At 35.7% G+C, this 23,305-nt stretch overlaps 1 protein-coding gene across 1 annotated transcript; it reads left to right on the top strand.

The window, feature by feature from the left end:
- Positions 1–1,736: 1,736 nt before the first annotated feature.
- Positions 1,737–21,308, top strand: LOC306875592 (neutrophil cytosol factor 4-like). Its single transcript, XM_079426269.1, has 10 exons — positions 1,737–1,828; positions 2,597–2,681; positions 2,997–3,150; positions 5,886–5,956; positions 6,469–6,596; positions 8,174–8,222; positions 15,757–15,855; positions 19,821–19,996; positions 20,205–20,270; positions 20,715–21,308. The coding sequence occupies exons 1-10, from the start codon at positions 1,797–1,799 to the stop codon at positions 20,920–20,922; spliced, it is 1,068 nt and encodes a 355-aa protein (XP_079282395.1). The 5' UTR covers positions 1,737–1,796; the 3' UTR covers positions 20,923–21,308.
- Positions 21,309–23,305: the final 1,997 nt, after the last annotated feature.

A 23,305-nucleotide genomic window follows, 5' to 3' on the forward strand; every position in this document is an offset into this window, starting at 1 on the left:
TGTGAACGTTATAATAAATGTATTAATAGAGCTGTTGAAATTATTATAATTATTATTGTCTTTTTAATTTTATTTAACAGAACAACAGTAATATTACAATGTTGATGGAGCTTTTATTTTGCCGGAAACCCGCAGGAAGTCCTCAGTGCTTCTTTTTGTTGACAGCAGCAGATTTATAAATTATTCTCATTACTAATTTGGGAAGATGCAGGTATCACATTGTCATGCCTTGTAAAAATTCATAAAAGTGTTACTGAGCAACTGACGAGTAACAATTTCAGCACAGATTTCAGCATTTCAACACCGAAAGAGCATTTTATTTGATTTTTTTTAGTTATTTTCGGCCGCCAAACAATCATTTCCCTAGGAAATACGTCATCAAGTCACTATATCATTGATATCGCGATATGACACTTTTATATTATGTACAAATTTATACTGGTATTGTGGACGGTATGATATGGCACACCCCTAGTCCAAAGTCCTCTTTTCAGAATTAAAATTTAGCATTTCATTTGGAAATCAAGGTCTGGAGTCTGGAGGAAGACTGGAGAGGCACAGAATCCAAGCTGTTTGTAGTCCAGTGTGAAGTTTCCACAGTCAGTGATGATTTGGGGTGCAGTGACGTCTGCTGGTGTTGGTCCATTGTGTTTTATCAAGTCCAGAGTCAATGCAGCCGTCTACCAGGAGATTTTGGAGCACTTTAGGCTTCCATCTGCTGACAAGCTTTATGGAGATGCTGATTTCATTTTCCAGCAGGACTTTAACCTTTTTTTTTTTTAGGTTTGCTGACCATTATTACTGTGCTTGATTGGCCAGCCAACATGCCTGACCTGAACCCCATATGGAATCTGGGGATATTTTCAAGAGAAAGATAAGAAACAGTCGATCCAACAATACAGACGAGCTGAAGGCTCAATATGCCTCAGCAGAGCCACAGGCTGATCGCTTCCATGTCATACCTCACTGATGCTGGAATTTGTGCTAAAGGAGCCCCGGCCAAGTATTGAGTGCACAAATGAACATACTTTAAACAACTTGAACTTTTCTGCTTTGCAAATCCTTTTTTTTAATTGATCTTAGGAAATATTCTAATATTTTGAGATACTGGATTTTGACTTTCATGTATGCTCTAATCATCAAAATTAAAACAAAAAACTTTTGAAATGTCTTACTTTACATGTAATGAATCTAAAATATATATGAAAGTTTCACTTTTTGAAATAAGTTACAAAAAAATGATTTTTTTCACGATGTTCTAATCTTTTGAGATGCACCTGTAGTGCAACAATGACCTGCCTCACCTGTTGACTTTGTAGCAGGTGAATTCCTCTCATACTCAAGAATTAATCAGATGGACTGCTGAACTGAAAGAGAAAAAGATTCTGTCGTTCTATCATTCTTATTTTTACAAAGTTTAAGTGGGCGTTACACAGGACACTTTCTTTCAAGGTATACTCTCTTTGCGTCGCGCGTCTCCGCGCTTTTTTTTTATTTATCTTATTACTCCCATCAAATAAAAACATTTCAAATTTGTTTCCACTTGAAACATTTCAAACGCCTCTTCATACCGTTGTTCTCCGTCCTGTTGTTTCTGAACGCAATAACGTAGTTTGTGAAGTCTTCGTGCTAAAGTCCCCCACCGGGACTCTTTCAGTTCCCCTTTGGTTTACATGCAACTATAAACCTGCCTCAGAAAACCACCAGCAGCTTCACTTCCACTTTCCTCAACTAATCACACTCCGTCTGTCTCTGTCTGTGAGCGTCTAAAGAGCTCTGAATCCTGTATATCCAGCATGTCTCTCCCGCAACAGCTGCGCGATGAAAGGTGAGCGAAATCATCTCATTATTATTATTATTATTATTATTATTATTTACTCGTGAATATTCAAAGCCGAGGTTCCTGTCTCGTAGCAGAGTCGCTTTCAGGGCGTATAGTGTTTGTGTAGGCTACTATTCCAGTTTAACTTCTATAGCTGTAGGCTACTTTAAAATACTATGCTCTGTGGTGTAGATATTATTCTGTACAGTAGTTGACTACCAACTGTATTGGGTGGAGTGTACTATGGAACAATAGTCTCAGTTTAGTGTAGTTGACTAAACCTATACTATACTGGACACGACTAGTCCACCGTGTCATAACATTATGTGCAGGCTTACTAATCACATTAAAAAAACAACAACAACAACAAAAAACAATAAGGGGTAAATGAGCATTTTCAGTATTTAACACAAGTTTGCTTACGACATAATGCTAATTAGTCAGAAAATATTTAAATTTATCTCACTATTTAACAATAATTTTTTTTTGTATTGATTTATCCACTCAGAAATGTATTCTCAATCTCAAAAAGTATAATTTAGACAACTATAAATCATTTGATTTATTATTATTATTATTAATGTAAGTGTTTCAACAAAGAAAACAATCTTTATATTATACACACGCACACACACAAATGCTTTTAATGCTGGAGCAGATTACGTTTTTGTAAATGAATTACTGTAACATTGTTTAAAAACAACAACAAAAAACATATTTCAGGACATTTCTCTGTGCTAATTGAAATGTTTGTAACATTTGTTCACCTGACAGTGATTTCGACCAGCTTCCAGACAACATCCCAGTCACTGCAACCATTGCTGATATTGAGGAAAAGACAGGTTTCATTGTTTACTATGTGAGTTCAAACCTGAACCACTGTAGTTGACCCTTCCTCTAGTCTGCCTGTCTTCTATAATTTGTCTGCCTATTACCTGTGGTTTATGTTTAACTAACAGCATCCAACTACAAAATACTATTAAATGCCAAATATATAAAATGCCAGTCTTAAATTTTGTCTTAAGGGGACACATTCCTACATTATTATTATTTTTTTATATTTATTTGTCTATATAGACACCTGTCATGCCATTGTGTCACTTTCAATGTTTTTAAATTTCATACACTACTGCATAAGTTTTTGACTTGTTTGCTCTGTATCGCCTTCTTACAGAGGTTCGTAATTGAGGTGAAGACCAAAGGCAACAGTAAATACCTGATCTACAGAAGGTATCGTCAGTTCTTCACTCTGCACCAGAGTTTGGAGCTTAAGTACTCAGCTGAAGCCCAGACAGGATACTACACTTGTCAACTACCTACCCTGCCAGGTCTGTGACTAAGCTGCTGTTGCACAGCCTCATCTAAAAAAACAGTGATGTAGAGCCCTGGGGAAATCTAAGTTCAGTAGCACAGGCCACATACACACTGCAGCTAAATACCGTTGTCCCGTCTCTGCTACTATAGGTGCTTAAAGGGGATGTCTAATGCCATTTGACTTATTTACACAGCAAAGGAGTGGATTCTCATGCTACACATGACCAAAGTCTCAAAAAAAAAAAAAATTCTTGTATGATGGAATATTTCACTCCAAATACACTTCTTCAGTTTCTGAATTTTTTTTTTTTTTTTTTTTTCGAGAATGACGCCATAAAGGGTGGAATTCACACAAACACAAACGTCAACCAGAGCAAGAGCAAGCCCATCAACGTTGTCGGCAGCGCTGCACAGGACTTGCTCGAGATTTTACATTTTGTTTATGACCACAAAATCAACAATGTCACCAAAAAAGTGAGTTTTTGGTTGTGAGGGAAAGATAACCTTGTTCAGCTTCCCAAAGAACCCAGCGTTAAGGGAATTTTGTCGATGTTACAGCTTGCAGATGATTGTTACGCAAAAGTTTTGCATGCTCGTCACTCTTTAGCTCCACCCACAGCACTTCTCCTGGAGCTCGACTGATTTAAACTCTGCAGAAATGTGGCCCTCTAGAATCAGGATTGGACACTCCTGCTTTAGGACAACCTGAGTTCAAGTGCTTCGCTTAAGAGTGCAATAATCATGACTTGGATTGTCACCAATCTGATTGCAGCCAAATGTCATCCCTCCGACAATCTGACCCAAGTCCCACAACTCAATATACAACTAGTATGATGGGGCACAGGTACTGTCAAGATCAAAGTAAAAGAAACAAGTACAAGCATATAGATAATATTCGTGAAGCCATAACTTCAACCCGACAACTGATGATCACCTGGATGTGGTTGTGTAGGAGCATTACAGGAGACTTCAAGTCTGGTGATGATTCCTCATGAAGTTAGCCGTGGAGAGCTCAGAAAAAATCTAAGATGATGTTCAAAAACAACAACAGGTTAGATTGGGGTGCCCTATCCTGCTCCTGGAGGGCCACTGTCCTGCAGAGTTCAACTTCAAGCCCAATTAAACACATCTGAATCAAAGTTAACGATCCTCAAGATTACTAGAATCTTCCAGGCAGGTATGATGGGACAAGTTGGAGCTAAATTCTACAGGATACTCATCCTCCAGGAGCAGGGTTGGACACCACAGGGCTAGATGCAGGAACCAATTGTACGGTCGGAAAAAGGATTTCAAAACACCAGATCATAGATCACCGTGTTCGAGCCCTTTAGCTACACCACCTTCCACTGTCCCACATTTGCTGTTCCTCCAGAGTCAAAGTTCACTCCTTAGGTGGACTTTGTTCTTTGAGTACTTGAAGTGTTTCCCACAGAGTTACTGATTAACTAGAACTTGTATGATTGGGATGGAGAACAGCAGAGACAAGAGACAGATGAAGAGAATAGCATTGTATTGCCAGGAAAATGAGACGAGTAGAATCCATTCGACTGACACTGACACCATTGTCTGTCTCTTCTTGTCCTCATCTACATCCACTTCATCTATTTACACACAAATATTTGCACACACAAGGAAATACAGTTTTCAAGTTTGTTTGAAAGGTTCCAAATATCTCAGACCGCCTGAGACTCATCAGAACCCAACAACTATAAAAGAAGTAATAACATCATCGTAGTAGTGTTCTCTCGTTTCATTCTGTAGTCTCTAATGTCTTTAACCTCTTTTCTGATCCCTTTTTAATCAGCCTTATGTCTCAGGCTGCTTTCTCTTTGTCTCATGTTCTTTTCCTTTGCTCGTCCCCTTCTCCGTCTTTGACCAAACGAGTATGTGTATAATTGAATTCAACAGGAAGGAGAGGTCGTTCTTTGGCACCCTACCCACTGTTTCATTAAGGTCACCTAAAGACTGCAAGCCGACAGGACTTGTCAAGTCTCCGTGACTTTCCACCGAAGCTTCTTCAAAGCTCTCTGCCAGCTAAACCTGAACCTAGTGGAGCCAAGTTAAATCAAGCCCAATTATATTACAAATGATCCCTGGACTTACTATCTTCATGACAACTGATTGCTCAAGCCAATGAGTAGTATGCATTGATAATGCAATATTACGCAATGGAAAGATAATTGGCAAGTTTATATAAGGACATAAGCAATGTCTGCCTTGATGCACTATAAAGGGATGTCTCCTTGCTTTGCTCGTGCCATTCAGATCGCACTAATGCTTAGTTAATGCAGATTTATAATAAAGAAGCTTATTAGAAAGAATAGACAGCTTGAGACACAGCGATGAGAATTAGAAGATTTAAGTTGGAAGGGAATTATTGCATAGCCATTAAAATGATGTTAAAATTGGATTCAAATCAACTTGTATGAATGGATCCCTCTTCATTTTTCTCTTCTCCTAATTGGATCTCATAAAGTGCTTCAGAGAATGACCCTCTGACTCCAATGACAGACCTCTCATCATTGTTCACTCTGTGCATTATTAACATTTCCGTTGGGTGAAATCAAAAATACAAATAAGAAAGTAATTTAGTGTAATATTTGGGGACACATTACGCTAAGCGCTAATTAGCGTTAGCACTAAAGAGATTCAGAGACATCCTTCGGCTAGCTTTTGATTGTTTAGTTTACAAACTAATTTGTTTTGAGACATAAATACTTATTTCTGCCGCTTGTTTGTTTCGCCACAGGCAAGGTGTATATGGGAATCAAAAAGGAGATTGCAGAGAACAGAATCCCAGAGCTCAACAATTACATGAAGGTGAGTCAGTCTTAAATTTCGGTTGTATCACTGTCATATTGCATTGGTGGGAGTTGTGATTGGTAATTGTTGCACTCATGTGTTTTACGGGTTGAAATCTTTGCAGCATGAATTACCGGAAAAAAACAGTTCCTTTTTTTGCTACTTCTCTTTTCTCTTTTTAAGTCACTCTCTGTCAGCTTAAATTGGCAGTTTTGATTTAATTTAAGGGTGATTCTTCAACTATGGGAAATTTTGAGCCTGTTGAATTTAAGAAAATGTGTAGATATAAAGCACATATGCAAATGGGGAATTATGCCATTTGTTCTTTATTCTAAAAGTCATGGAAATTTCCACCACAGTGTAGTTTTCGTCACATCTCAAATGCCATTTTCTGTTCAATAGCATTCAATACTACATTTAAATATGACGTTCGTCTAAAAACAAAAAAAAAAAAAAAACACATTTCATTTAATTTCCAGCCGAAAAACATCCTACTAAACAAGTTTAAACTCTCTCTCTCTGTTCTTTAGAGGTTGCTTTGTCTGCCTACCTGGGTACTCTTGGATGATCTGATACGGATGTTTTTCTACCAGACCGAGTCGGACAGCCAACAGGTCCCCCGGGCCCTGCGCCGCCTGCGGCCCCCCACACGCAGAGTGTAGGAGCCTACCCACAATCCCACATTTCTCCTTCCAGTACTTCACTGTGTACTTTTACAGGATCCTGCTGTTCTGCTAACTTTCTGCTGCCGTTATTCAATAGAAAAGTTTTGTGGCTCTGTCAGTCATGCTTTTAATTTCTCGTTTAATGTGATTAAATAGTGCAAATGGAAATTTAAGATGCTTTGTCTATAAGAGCTCAATGATGTCTCAGAGCAGGTGGTTTGACAAGATCCAAAATCAAACGTTCTAAAACCAATTTATCTGAGCTAAGGAGTTTTTGGAGAAACTTCCAAATTGATTTAAATGAAACCAGTGCTGTCAATCGATAAAAAAATAATTAATTGCACTTTTTTCTGAATTTAATCCCGATTAATCGCGATTAATTAAGTTTTGAAATATGCTATTACGTTGAAATAATTTAACTTTCAATATTCAGATTAATGTGGAAACAACATAAAGACAGAATATCTTTAATATGCGTTTAATAGCATCGTTTTTATGTTATTCATGGAAATTGTTATTTCTTTCCCTAATATTTAACCACTGATAGCTCTCAATTACTGTAATGTTGAATGGCCATCATAGTAATTGAGAGCTATCAATTTGAACATTAATTATAATTTTAAAAACTTCTTATTTACGTGAATTTAAAACAATCTTCACATAAACCCATTATAATAAATGTCATATTTACCTGTGCCCTTCAGCAAGTAGGAAATATACAGAAATTTAATAAAGTAATCAAACACTAAATTCTAGATTAAAAATAGATGAATCCTTCGAGCTACAAAAGTTATTGATTTGCTCTTTTTTACTTTTGTTCTTTGATGAACAGACATCACAGCAGCTGGTTATTAGGTTATTTGGCTGCTATTACTTTAAGAGTTGCCGCTGCTGAATGTGACGCAGATCTGACACACATGCTAGTAGTTTCATTCACTCTTTAATATGAAATGATACAGGCTACAGCGTGCTGCCATATTTGTGCATGCAATTGAAGAACACGTACTACGAGCACAGTATAATGGCTGACAGGACTGAAAAATGTGCATTTACTGACATATGGCCTGACAACATCTCATCAGTCCACTGTTGTTCTACTGAAGCTCCTCGTCATCTGTACAGTTTCCGCACTTGTTTGACTAGCGGCTCTCGCTGAGGCGAAGTGGAGGGCGCATCTGAAAAGTCGCCTATTTGATGTGTTCGTAAAGATGTTCTGCGTCTAAATAAACAATTTTCTCTAGAAAAAAAAAGAGACAGAAGCAGTAGTTGGTAGCCCCATCCCTGCATTACTGGCTTTAAATATTTTTAACACCGTTAAACTGGAAAAATTAATCTTCTGCGTTAACGCGCTAATTTTAACAGCACTAAATGAAAAATGACATCACCTAAGTTCCTGGAGCTACAAAAGAGGAATTTCTGAGCAATCAAATTCTCGTTAGGTTTGTCAACCTTTCACTTTGACTGTCTTGTGCTCGAAAACTCTGAGAAGATGTTGTAGAAACCACTTCTTCTTCTGTTATTCATCTGAAGTTCACAATGCTTTTTCTTTTCTCTCTCTCTGTCTTACTAGAAAAACCGTGAAGCCCAAAACGGACCTTCTCTCCGCACCCAGAGCAGAGGTATACCAGCGTTTCCTTGGAAACACTTTCAGTAACAGCCTACACACTACATACTACACACATACTTACATGCTCAAGCATGCAGGCACCACACACAGCTCTGACATTTGGTCAGGAGGTTATTACACAACACACCTCAAACGTTTGTTTCAAAACACTCACATTTTGTCAGAGGGTTATGACAAAACTTTGTGGAGGCTGAGACTCTTCCACAATGCTCACAGTGTCACTTACAGTTTGCTTTGTGTTTATAGAGAATTCTGAATATGTATCTATAATTTGCACAGATTTATGTAGAACATCTTGATGATTTTGACCAAGTTTGTTGTGCCCAAACGCATAAGTGTAAGCATTAAACTTCAGCATGTAACTTGTGTTATGGAAAGGAATAATATCTCAAATTATGCAGCTTGTTGAGAAGTGTGCTGTTACTATTCATCACACATTTTGGCTAAAAAATCTCATAGGCTTTGACTGAAAGAAGCACCTAAGTCATATTTAGAGACTTGAGGGTGAGAATTTTTGACTTGGGCCAGTAAGCAACCACCCACAACACCCTAGCAACTACTCTGAATACCCTAGCAACTGCACAGCAGTCCACTCAAATCCACTCAGAACACCCCAGCATCCACACAGCAAGTCCTGGCAACCTCCCAAAACACCCCGGCAATCATGCCAGCGATTTTCGTGTCGGCAAACACCAAAGATTTGTCTTGTGAAAATGTCAAAATCTAGTTTCCTGATACTATGACAGCGTAATTATGTGGTTTTGATTACTCCTCATTTAATAGATTTACAGTCATGTCGCTAAATTTGTAACATTCCTCTTATACAGACAAAGCAAGAGACATCTGTCTTTCAGTTTTCTAGGTCAGATCTTTGGCCCACTAACGATTCCTGCCCTGTTCTACTTCTTTTGCTAATTTCTTTATATTTTTTTTCCTGAGCTACTTTTTTAAGGGCTAGTTCACCAAAAACTGAAAAAGCTGTGATCATTTACTCCAAATCTTCCAGGGAACAAAAAAAAAGATATTTTACATAAAATACAGATCACTCATTTCCATTTTTTCAAGCTTCAAAAGGACACAAAAGCACAATAAAGGTGTCATACATAAAACTTTTGCATTATATATCTGAATCACTGAATCAGTGAGTTGAACTTGTGAACTAGATCAGTTTGATTCATGAACCACTTGTTAATACTGGGTTTGTGAACCAACTCAATTCGTATGAACAATTTGTTCACGAGTTGGGCTGTTCTAGTTCACTCGTTCAATTCACTGATTGACTAACATGATTGATGAACAAGTCGTATGCTTTTCGGTTGCTTTTGCTTTCTTTTTGAAGCTCGAAAGCCTCAATCTCCATCCATTGTACTTGGATGGAAAAGAGCAACCAGGACATTCTTCATAATTTTCCCTTTTGTATTTTATGGAAGAAAATGTCATAAGGGTTTGGAGAGGCATGAGTGTTGAATAAATTATGACTATTTTGGATCATTTTTGTGTACTTTAATGCTTTCTATGACCTTCTCTCTTCCACCTACTCCTCAGTCACGTTCCTTCAGCCTCTCTCTCTTATCTTTCTCCTGTCTTAATATATTCTGTGCTCTTTTTTCCACTCTTCACTTTATCCTTCAATCCCTCCTTTAATCTCTCCCACTCTTCCCTCGGAGTTCACCCATCAGTCTTGCTTTCATCTTTCGCTTTCTCACTCCATCCTTTAATGCATCCCTCACTCTTTGTCCTCTGGAGTACTTGTACTCCTTCAAGACAGTTTCATCCATTTTTTTCTTTGTCTCTCCCAATACTGTCAGACATTATAGCCATTCTATCATTCCATCCACACCAGATGTGACCACAAAGAAATGACATAAAACATGATTTATATCCCATGCCCATCTGTAGTTAAGGGCGGAAGGGTGTGTGAATTTTATTGTGCGTGGGTGAGTCAAAGTTTAATTGCCAAAAAAGCCAAATAAAATAAAATCATGTCTATACTTGCACTCAGCAAGGTGGCGCTATTGTAAATAAACTTAATTTTGCGATGTTGAGCGTATGATTGATTCAACAAAATCTCATGGCAATTCAAAACTATTTTACTCTTTATGATCTCACTTGTAAAATACGTTCTTCTAAAAATCTGACGTTTTTGAACAAATCTCACCATATAAATTCACACAAAATTGCCACATCATAAAAATTATTATTATTATTATTATATGATTGGGTTGATTCCCATTTCCCATTTTCTCTTTGTCTTCCATTATTTAGGCAAACAGTTAATTCCAAGTTATTCGAAATGCCATTGGTTGAGCCCAAAGGTCAAATTCTGTAATGCTTTTCAACGTAGACACACTTCCAACACACACATCCCTCTTTTAATATCTCCTCAAAACATTTCGCTCATGATGTCCTGTCCCGATGTAGATCGATGCTGGACATTTGTCTTCATACACTCAAGTGAGAGCACATGATTCAAAGCACGCTGCTCTCCACATGGAGATCACAGCGGAAGAGACTCCTGCCTTATTCTGTTGTGGACATGTGGCCGGGAGAGGGAGAAAGTGACAGATTCCACTTCGCATCACACCAGATATAACAACAAAAGATCTGAAAAGCAAGACCGGGAAAGATAGATATGTAGGTAGTGTCACTTTGCTGTTAAATATCTGGGAAAGGCTGTAGGTTCGAACTTTAAAGGGGATGATTCATGAGCTGTCACTATTGTAGCCTTGAGCAAGATGCTTTTATTTGGGAGAAATCATGTCGTTCCAATCCTGTTTGACTTACTTTCTTCCATTAAGAACAAAAGGAGATACTCAGCAGGATGTTCATACTGCTCTTTTCCACAAAATGAAGCATTCAGTGACCACAATCAAAAACATCATAAAAATGGTCCATATAACTAACGTGCTATATGCCAGATCTTCTGAACACCAGGTTCGAAATCAGTGGCTTCAAGAATCAGATTGTGACATGGCAAGTTTGAATATGTGAAAGTTGAAGTTTAAAGATAAATTTGAGAGCTGGACTTCAGTGAAAAGTAAAAAATGTTGACACAAAATCATCATATGGCTTCAGAAGACTTGGGATATAGTGTAGTCATGTTGTCCACAGTTATGGTGCTTCTTTGTCATTTTTGGTCCCCATCTACTTTCATTTATGGAAAAGAGCAGCTTGAACATTCTTCAAAATTGCTACTTTTGCGTGCCACATAATCTTAAACTAGAGGGGTTTGGAACGACATGAGAACGATTAAATTAATCCAGGTTTCTCAAATGACACTGATCCTGTAGTCACAAATGTGCATTTTCAGATAAAAATGTCATGTAGATATCACATAATCGGTTGCTTCATTTGTTGTGTGATGGCTCTGAGAATTATATGGCCATTTGCTGGGATTCATAAGACACAAGACAGGGAGCATGATTGAAAATCAAAGCCTTTTCTTTCCTCTGTATCACTGTAAGGAGTTTAGACAGTAACTGTGAGCTATTATAAAGAAATTGGAGATAAGGTTTCAATAGATCTGCTTCCATTAGAGTCCTTCACTTTGGCTATCAGGAATACTGTTACCGGTATGAGCGATCTAAGAGAAGATATTTTAAGTATTATATTGTCACATATAATAACGTTTAAGCATTAAAGTTGGCTATTTCTGATTATATGCATTCACACTTGCACATTATTGTATTTTCACGGTTATTTTCATGGCCCGCTTTGCAAAGGACAGCTATTTCACACCTGATCTTGGCTGATAGCTTGGGGGCGAGAGTCCCAGAGTTCTTGTTTTGGATAGTTATCTGTCTGATAAAAGAGAGGTATTTATTTTAGCATCATTTTTGTTGATTGAATCTCAAGTTCTTAGTATTTCACCCATTACATCTGCAAATGAACGACTTTTATGAGCATTGATAAGCAGGTTAATAACTGACACCCATTCTTGGTTAAACTCCTTTGTCATGTGTCATGGCCCCAGAGAGTGATCTCTTCTCTTTATATCCTGCTCTGATCCCCCAGTTGAGAAGAGCCAATCTGGGTCACTCATTTAGGTAGGAAAAAACACCTCCCTCTCCTCCCTTTTGGCCGGCCACGTGCTAATGAGCTCATTTCGGAGGTCATTGACTCCTTAATTGAAATCAGAGTGCTTTGTGACCCCCAGAGTCATGCTATAATTAGAGATGTTCCCTGACTCCTTGATCCCGTGCGGATAAAACTCTCTGAATATGACCAAACAGGAAAAACCCCTTCAATAGAGTGCTGCTACGTGAAAGAGATTGATAGCCATTTGTTTTTGAGTATTATTGTGGGAAAATGTGTCTTTTGTTGGCTTTTTTTTTTGTTCATACCACAATTTGACATATTTGGCCAACTTAGCTTACACTTCCTTCATCATAAATTCTTTTTAGGCTTTTTAGTCGATCTATCTCGGTTTGTTCTCGACCTAGTTCTCTTCGATATCAAGTGCAGCACAAGCCCTGAGGTCTTCATATCACTTAATTAGTAGTTTTCAGCTAATATGCCGACTTATTGCTAACTAGATTGCCTGAAAGCACATATATGTCACCCAAATGTCTATTTCATATGTGTTTTCTTCTGGAAGACATATTTTTTTAACGCAATTGCTTTAAAATGTTACACTTTGGATGTTTAAAGGACCTCTTTTTGAGATGTTTGATTTAGAATGTCAGTCTGTTCTTTTGAAAATTTAAAATATTTAACCCAAAAATTAAACTTCCATTGTTTCGTTTGGACCCCATTGACTTCCATTGTCCATTCCACAAAAATATTCTTTACAGTATCTTCTTTTGTGTTCCACAGAAGAAAGTCACACTGGTTTGGAACAACATAATATTGAGCAAATTCTGACAGAATTTTCATTTTTGGGTGAACTGTTCCTTTAAGTATAATGTTTACCAAAATCGCTGACTGAAATGATCTACAAAGTTTGAATGTAGCCTGTATGTTTAGTAGTTCAAGATGAAGCGACTGCAGAAGACTGTGGAAAAAGACAATGAAAAGAAGATGAGTTTCAAAAGAGTGCTACCTTGCAGGGTACGGCAATGCTAAGGCTTACTGAGAGCTTTTCTCAGCGCTAGGCTAATTAGCACACATTGGGAGATGGGAGGAAGGAAATTGCTTTGTCACATTTCCACATAGCAGAGTCTGTTTGTGGCACATTCTCACACATTTCCAAGTCTTGTTTAATTTCCAGTGTGGTTTAACCAAAGACAAGAGACCAGGCGCAAAAGAAAGCGTAGCCCAATATGAGGAAGAAATTTTATTTTGTTGTTAGTTTTTGATATTAGTCCGACATCCTGCAGATTTTTCTAGTATTGTGGGGTCGTGTCACATTTTTAAGTGTTAATTTGTACTGTCCTCTTTCAAAAGGAATATCGGAACAAAATTCCCTTCGCTTAAAATAGTCTAATTTTAACTTTACTGTGGTGTGGCTGAAGAAGCCAATTATTACACTGAGTTACTTTCCTGAACTATATAACAAAGTTAGCCCACACAAATGACCCAAAAGCCATTTTTAGGGTTTCAGAGCAGCAGTGGTACTGAAATAGTTTCTTCATCTGATGTTGCTGAGCCTGCGCTCAGATACTTGCTCTGTACTGTTGACTTTGTGGAGATTTTCACATTGAGTTTTGGCACAAATTGTATCTTTCTGTTCAGAAGCTGCCTACGAGTGTGCACGGACATACACACATGCGTGCTCACACTTAAAGCAACTGCCAAGATGTAATTAGCTGGTAACATCTAACACGTCTCACCTACACACTCCTACTCATGCAAACAAACCAAGCGACCCACAGCTCAGTAGATTTACAGCATTATCTAAACATACAGAGATGGCGGAGAGAGAACAGATGCCCACTCATGCCCATCACACACACGCACACATAAGAAGTGTGTTAGCATACAGTTACACACAGCGCTTTGAAACAACAGTGTACCCTACATATTTGAGTGTATATATTACATATATAAAATGATAAAATTATACATTTGTTAGAAAATTAACTATATATATATATATATATATATATATATATATATATATATATATATATATATATATAAAAGATTTTCTCTATAGCTCTATATTCTTAGTGTACGCCTCTTGTGTGTCTAATTTTCAGAAGAAATTTTAAAAGAAACATCTAAAACAAAGTTGGTACTTGAACAAATCTTAAATGAGAGCTCCATTCCATCTCTTGAGATACGCAGGAGCTTTTCTCCAGTAATTGACCTTGGTTTCTTTTGATTTAACTAAGCTTGAAGGGTTGACATTGACATTGGAGGACACACACGTTCTCTCCACCGTTCACCTCTCTATCACACATCACTCCTCTTCATCACGTATCTCACATCACAATTTCCTCTTCTTTTACTCATTTCTACTTATTCTTCTTTATCACTTTCTTTTAGTTTTCTTTTTTCTGTAATTATAATCTGTAAACAGTCTGTACTTAACAGCACTTATATATATATATATATATATATACATATATATATATATATATATATCATATTAAAAATTATGGTGCAAGTTGTTTTTGGACTTGCACCATGGTCCATGGTTCAATGGATATATATTAAAAACATATTGTGCATATTGGTATTTTTTATTATGTTATAGCCAAAATATATGTTCATATATTCATGTGCATGATTACAATATAAATGCAACATAATATTTACCATAGTACATGTCCAAAAACATGGTATCGGCACACACAATGGTTACACTGTGTTAATCTTTGAAATACCTAGAAGTAGATTTTAGTATAATCTCAAAAAGCATGGTATTTTGACATGATGATGTTCTCCAAAGAATACCATGGTAATATCATGGTATTATCTTTGAACCTATCCTAACCCATTTAGGTCATGGTAAGTGTCTAAGAATACAAAGATATTCAAAGAATACACGTTTTTTTTTCATAGGACATGCACAATATATGTTTCATAGTACTATGGTAAAACTGTGGTTTTAATATTTTTAAAATGACATGTTCTAAAATTATTTTGCAATCACAAATGTGCAAAATATTGTATTACTATCTGTTACAATGGCCACTAATGGACATATTTTGAAATAATATGCTTAGAAGAATAGCATGGTATTCACTGAAATTACTATGGTGCAAGACAAGAAAAAAGACAAATAAATGTAAAAATACCTTAAACACTTAGTATTTGCACAGTACTATTTAGCTGGTATTCAAAAAGAAGTACAATTAAAACATTTATCTCTTCACTTCTGTCTTGTGAATAGCATCTTCACTCCTTAATCTCTTATTGCCACTTTGTATACTAGTTTTCTTTTTTCTTACAAGCATCCTCTCATCCTATTTCATCCAACACTCTCATCTTTTCCTTTCATTCACTCTCTTCAAAGTTCTTAAAGAATGAGGATCTCCTACCTGAAGCTCGGTCTCACTCAGGATGTGTTTCGTTCTTTCTCTCCGTCGGTGTGTGTGTGTTTCCCGCTTGCGTGTCCTCGCTGTGTGTGTGTGTGTTAGGCGGTGTTTGACTTCAGCAGCAGCGGACGCCTGGAGCTCAGTCTGAAGGCTGGAGATGTGATCTTCCTCCTGCGGAGAGTCAACGCAGACTGGCTGGAGGTGAGACAGATATGGAGAGAGAGAGAAGGATAACAGGATAGAAGCAGAGAGAAAGGTAGAAGAGGATAGGTAGGAAGGAGGAGAGAGAGGGAGGAGGGTTTGTAAGAGAGAAAAAGGGAGGGAGAGAGAAAAAGGATGGAGCAGCGTGATCTCATTTATGTTTGGAGGCATTTGTGTGTAAGTGTGATTATAGCACACATACAGTTATACATGTGTGTCTCTGTAATGTTGCTTCTAAGAGGTGCTTCTTAAACTACACTGAAAACAGGGTTACATTAAAAATGTGCTTCATGTGGTAACAGCTAAATTAATTGATTGTAAGTAAACCAAATGTAATTTACCATCCCTGAAGCAACCTAAAATAATCAACAAAACTAAATTTAAGTTTTAGAAATAGCTCCTTAAGGTAACAAGATTGTAGGACTCAAAAGCGATTACAAATGGCAAATGTCAAATTATTGACCTTTTGTTGTAAAGTCCCACCCATTTAAAAACTCACCAAGTCATAAAGAACATTTAATGTAATATTATTATTAAATGGAGTATAACAACAACTACAATAATGATAATAATGGTAATTATTATTATTAAGAAGAAGAAGAATGATGATTATTGGTAATAATAATCATCATCGTTATAGCAATATTAGTAGTAGTAGTAGTAATAATAATAATAATAATAATTACAAATAAATATATACTATAACCCAATTTTTTTTATTTGAATAAAATGAAAACTAAAAGTCTTTCAAATCACACGAGCCAATATTTTATTTACAATAGAACATAGATAACATAACAAATGTTTAAACTGAGAAATTTGAGCTCATTTCAAATTTGATGCCTGCTACAGGTCTCAAAATAGTTGGTACGGGGGCATGTTTACCACGGTGTAGCATCTTCTCTTCTTTTCAAAATAGTTTGAAGACGTCTGGGCATCGAGGTTATGAGTTTCTGGAGTTTTGGTGTTGGAATTTGGTCCCATTCTTGCCTGATGTACGTTTCTAGCTGCTGAAGAGTTCGTGGTCATCTTTGACGTATTTTTCATTTTGATGCGCCAAATGTTCTCTAGAGGTGAAAGATCTGGGGCCTCATTTATAAAACTCTCCGTAGATTTCATCCTAAAAGTGTACGTAGGCACAAAAGCTTGATTTTGCATACATACAAAAGTTTTCAGATTTATAACCTATAAACCACGCGTACGCCGGAACCTGTGCAAAAATCCCTTTATAAATACCAGTTAGGGGAAGATTGTGCGTACGTGCATCTCCACCCCAACTCCTCCCCGAAATCACCATATATGGAGGTTACAACGCCTAGTTTTACTATGCATAACCTCATCTGCATATCATTCCCATGCATATTCCCATCCATGTGACACCATGTTTAACACCGTCAAAGGTACAAGACATTAAGGAAATATGGGATACGGACTATAAATGCCATTTGTGCCAAACATTATTATTTTTATTTTTTTTGCTAAAAGTCAACCAATATCCTTGATATATTTTAGAATAAATATATAAAAATATCAATAAAAAACAACTGTTTAAAACAGTTATCAAATGAATATTTTAGAATAAAGTTTTAAAGTTAAAAAGAATAAAGTTCATCTAATTCTTTTACACTGGCTATTTTTAGTGGAAACAGATAGGCTTATATTTATTGTCTGACAAGGCGCATCACTGATGTATTTTAAAAATGAAACGTGCAAATCTTAACGTTTACTTCCAGTTGTATCCTTCAAATAAAGTGGTATTTTTCATAATGTAGTGGAGATGTCTTCACATGACATTAACACCTCCGTGCAGCTGCGTTTGTACAGTAAGTTGTCATTGGACCTATTCAAACCGGACAAGCGTCCGTGATTTCCAACAAGAATGTCAAATTTGGACTCGTCTGACCATAGAACACTTTTCCACTTTGAAACTGTCCATTTTAAATGAGCCTTAGCCCACAGGACACGATGGTGCTTCTGGACCATATTCACATATGGCTTCCTTTCTGCATGATAGAGCTTTAGTTGCATCTGCAGATGGCACGGCGGATTGCGTTTACCGACAGTGATTTCTGGAAGTATTCCTGGGCCCATTTAGTAATATCAATGACAGAATAATGCTGATGAGTAATGCAGGGTCGTCTGAGAGCCTGAAGACCACGGGCATCCAACAAAGGTCTTCAGCCTTATCCCTTACACACAGAGATTTCTCCAGTTTCTCTGAATCTGTTGATGATGTGATGAGATTTGCAAAGCTTTTTTAATTTCACGTCGAGGAACATTGTTTTTAAAGTATTCCACATTTATTTTTTACACACTCTTTCACAGATTGGAGAGCCTCTGCCCATCTTTACTTCTGAGAGACTCTGCCTCTCTAAGACATCCCTTTTATAGCTAATCATGCTACAAACATGATGTCAATTAACTTAATTAGTTGCTAGATGTTCTCTCAGCTGAATCTTTTCAAAATATCTTGCTTTTTCATCCCTTTGTTGCTCCCATGCCAACTTTTTTGAGATCTCAAATTTTAAATGAGCTCATTTAGTGGATAAAAGTGTAAAATGTCTCTGTTTAAACATTTATGTTCTCTATGTTCTATTGTGAATAAAATATTGGCTCATGTGTTTTGAAAGTCTTTTAGTTTTCATTTTATTCAAATTTAAGAAAAAAAATGTCCCAACATTTCTGGAATTCGGGTTGCATATATTAATATATATTACTACTACTGCTAATGAGTAATCATCTGTTATTAATAACAACAACAGCAATAATTATAAAAGTAATATTTAGATTTTTTATTTTTTTTGGATTTTAGATCTACATTTAATTAGTTCATGCATTCTCTGGGAATTGAACCCATGACCTTGAACTGCTTGAGCTATGAATGTCCTTTATATAACATAAACACACAAACATAGTGATGTGACATTGTCAGAGTATTTTACATATATTTCATGCTTGTACATAATTTTTTAATTAGTCACATCTGGATTTTATTTGTAATTAAATTTGCCATTAAAAGGGACTTTCTTTTGCAAAGGATCTGGCAAGTTCAGTTCTGATTGACCTTAGAGGTTTCACACAGATTTGTACATCTCTAATGTTTTCAAATGTAAGAAGTTTTAAACTTAATACACTGATATTATACATTTAACATCTATCCAAATGAAAATGTGTGTGTACACTATACGTACAAATACCTACAAATATACATCAATCTAGTTGGAGATACAGCATCAGGAGAACACGATGGATGAAGGTATTCACTAAAGAAAGGAAGAAGGGAATAATTTAAACGATATCGTGATTGAGAGAGCACTAAAAAGATTGTGTTCTGAACAAAGAATGATGGTGGAAAAAACATAATGGAGAAGATGAGAGACATTTATGTATTTGTGTGTGTGTGTGTGTGTGTGTGTGTGTGAGAAGGAGTGGGACACTGAGAGTGAGCAGATCTGATCTGGACACACACACTCAATCACACACATTGTTTTTATGAGTTAGATACCTGCAATCTTCTCAGATCAAAGAGAACGATTTGACCTGAATTGAATTCCAGGGACATAAAGAGAGAGAGAGGGAAAATTGGATATTGCATAGACATGCAATGGACCCTCAAATAACATTATCAAGATAAGAGCGGGTGAAAGAGAAAGATCAGGCCGTAACTTGCTAGTTCATTGCCTCCGAAACTCCTTTTTTTTCACTTGAATGCACCTAATGTGTCTGAAGATCAGGGACATAGAAATCATTATTCCTCCCACTTCTAGGGACATTAATACTTCTGCAATATTGTGTCCCTCTACCTGTCATATCAGTTCATCTCCCCTGCAGATGCAAGAAACCATCTCACAGTAACACATATAGGTAGATAGACAAGAACGCATATCGAGAACCGGACATTGATTTGATTGATTGATTGATTGACATGTCTTCATCTGTTCATGCTGTATGTCTTCTCTTTGTAGGGCACAGTGAGGGACAAAACTGGAATCTTTCCAGAGTCGTTTGTGAACATTATTAAACCTCTTCCTGAAAGTGACTCTGACGAAGAGGGTGGAGCTTCCAAGACCGGGAAACGTGCTCAGAGTTCATACAGCTGCCTGCACTGCTATCTGCTGCAGCCAGAGGGCATTGACACAAGGTCTGACACACACACACACACACACACACACACACACACACACACACACATGCACGCATCATCAGATCATCTAAAAGTATTATCCTTTTAATCACTATCATGCCTATAAACACACAAAAACATCTTAGCAACCACATCACAACATCCTGGCAACCCCCCACTGACTGTTTCTCAGCTAATGTGATGCTGTATTTATTGTCTGCTGTAGGGACATTTGTGTTGAGGAAGATCTCTCTATTCAACCATCTTACGAAGATCTGCTTTCCCGAATGAGGTACTTTGTTCTGTTTGACATGTTGTATGCTCACAATGTGCCTCAAAATGGAAACCTCATTAATTGAATATTCTAACGTTTAATGCTGTTAAAGCGTCTCCTAATCAGTTCATGTTTGCATTTATTCTGTCATTCCCATCATCAGTATCTTTAATTCTGCTGTTCTTCTTACACTGAGGAGAACTGGTGTCTCTCTTTAATATTCACACCATGTTTCTTGCCTTAACTCACGTAAGAGGGAGAAAAAGATGTGGTAGAAAAGAGAGAAAGAACAGAAAGACAGTCTTTTTAAATGTCAAACTTTTCGGTCTGACCAGCAGAAAACACTAGCCTAGTGAAAGCTTAGTGACCTGCCTCTTTTAGGAGGATTATACTCCTTATATTTGCACTTGCTGTGACCTCTAAACTACTACGCAATTAGTTTCTCTCTGTTTACCCCCTCAGGGACGTCTTTCAAGTGGAAGATATTGCTTTGAACTACAGGGACCCTGAGGGCGATCTGATACGGATATTAGACGATGAAGATGTCACTCTCATGGTGCAAGAGAGCAAACAGACGGGGTCAAAGGTCAAACGGCCCGTGAATCAGTTTCCCTGGGAGCTGCTGGTCACGCATGCCAAAGATCTGACCGTCTACAACACCGAGTATTGAAACGAGCGAACGATGTTCCTTGTCATCTCCAAATCATTGCACAGTGTTTCTTAGTTTAGGTGGTTTTCAAATTGAAAACTTTTTTTGGTTGCTAAAAGGGGTAGTTTACGCAATAATATTGAACCATTTTGTCATATTTACTCACCCTTGATTCGTTCGTGACTTTTGACGCAGAATCAGTTGATCCGGTCTGAATGATTCATTTATGAATCAGAATGATTCAGTTCACTGATCTGGTTACAACAGTTCAAAGATCACTGGAAGGGAAGATAAGATAAACTTAATTGTCCAAAAAATTATTAAATGACTTCAGACCAGTGTTATTATTAATATACTATTAGTTTATATAAAGTTCATAGAGATTTTATTTTTCATATGATCTGTTTTCACTTTTGTTTTTGTTACAAGTGTTTGTAAAATTGTGGTAATTGTTTTGTATGTTTTTCTTTTACTGTTTTGCTTTTTTATATGTATATATAAATTAATAATTTTTTTATCTAATAGTTTGTTTATTTAGTTTTAGTTGTTTTAGTATTTCAATTTAAACTAAACAAAATAAGACATGTAGCCTTGATAACTAACAACAAAAAAAAGTGTGTTTTCTTGTATTTTATTTTATTATTTTGTTTTATTTTTTATTTTTAGTTTATTTAGCTTTAGTTGTTTTAGTTAAACTAAACAAACATAAACAATGTAGCCCTGGCAACTAGCTGAAATAAAAAATAACGTTTTATTTTATTTTATTTTATTAATTTAATTTTATTGTTTTATTTAATTTTATTAATTTTATTTTATTGTTTTATAATTTTAATTTTAGTTGTAATTAGCTATAATATCCCTGTCTTAGATTACTATATAAAGTATACAAGTCATATGTACATAAGTCTTTTTTTTTTTTTTTTTTTGCTGTTTTTGTGTCCTTTTTGAAGTTTTAAACCATCAGTTTCTGTTAACTGTTGTTGACCAGCAGAAGGTGGATCTAAGGATGAGTAATTAATGACAAAACTTTAATTTCTGGGTGATTAATTCTTTAACACCACCAGTATTTCACAGTGGAATCTGTTGCTGAATATATTTTATAAATTGTCAGTGCTAATAAATACCGATTTTCTTCTGTATTTTCAGCAGTATTGGTGGTGTGACATTTCACTTTTCTTGTTTGGTGAAGTTTTTAGCCAACTTCTTCTTTCAGTTCCTTTCACTGCCGGAAAAAGTCTTCTCATAAATCACGGGTGACTGGATGTGTGGCGCATCTTGACTTGTGCGACACAATTATATATATGTGTAAAGTATATAAATTAATGTTAGCAGGGATTGGTGCTGATATATTTTACACGTATGCACATTTAATGCACATCACACACACACACACACACACACACACGATTACTCTTTAGGCAAGTGTGAGTTTGATGAATGTGTGGAAGGAGGCTTATCTATCAGTGTGAGGAATGTTCTCAACCTGAATTAACTACAGCTGATCATTAGCCGTGTTTGCTAAGGCGAGCTTCACTAATACATCACTCACACTTAGAGTTAATGATTTCAGCAAAACTCTAGTTGTAGGTATTAAACTATCTTACTGTACAACAGATATGAATGACACCTCAAATCCTTTGTATATTACTTTGTATATTTACTGGTAGTAAATTAGGCAATGCAAATCATAAAAAAAAACAATATAATATAATAACATTAAATAATATATTTCCAAACATTCTATTATTTTATATTCTGATGTAACATTTTCTTAAAATAATTAATATTATTATTTTTATTATTTATATTAATATTTTATATTATATTAATTTTATATATTTTATATAATATTTAATAATTTTATATATATAATATACTATTTTTTAATATGTTTTTATTTACTTTAATATTTATTTTTTAATTTTATATTTATATTATCTATTATATTTTTAAGTTTTTAATTTATTTTAGTCTTTATTATAATTTCATATTAAAATTGTAAATCCATTAAATTAAGAATAGAAAAAATATCAATGATATATATATTAAATTACTGATATACATTAATATTTAATCATTTTTATATTTAAATCAATTTACAATAATAATAATAATAATAATAATATATTATAAAATAATTTATAATACTACTACTACTAATAATAATAATAATATAGATTTGAATCCATTTATAACAATAATAATAATAATATATTAAACAGAATTTTATATTTCATATAAAATTAAAAAGGAATTAAATTATGCATAGGATAGAAAATAAGATTTATATTATATTAAGTTATATATTAAATTAGTAATACAATAATATTAAAAATAATAATTTAATATTTATTCATTCTAATATTTAAAGCATTTAAGCTAATAAATTAATAATTGAATATAA

Source organism: Barbus barbus, assembly GCF_936440315.1.
Source record: "Barbus barbus genome assembly, chromosome: 9".
Taxonomy (NCBI): Eukaryota; Metazoa; Chordata; class Actinopteri; order Cypriniformes; family Cyprinidae; genus Barbus; species Barbus barbus.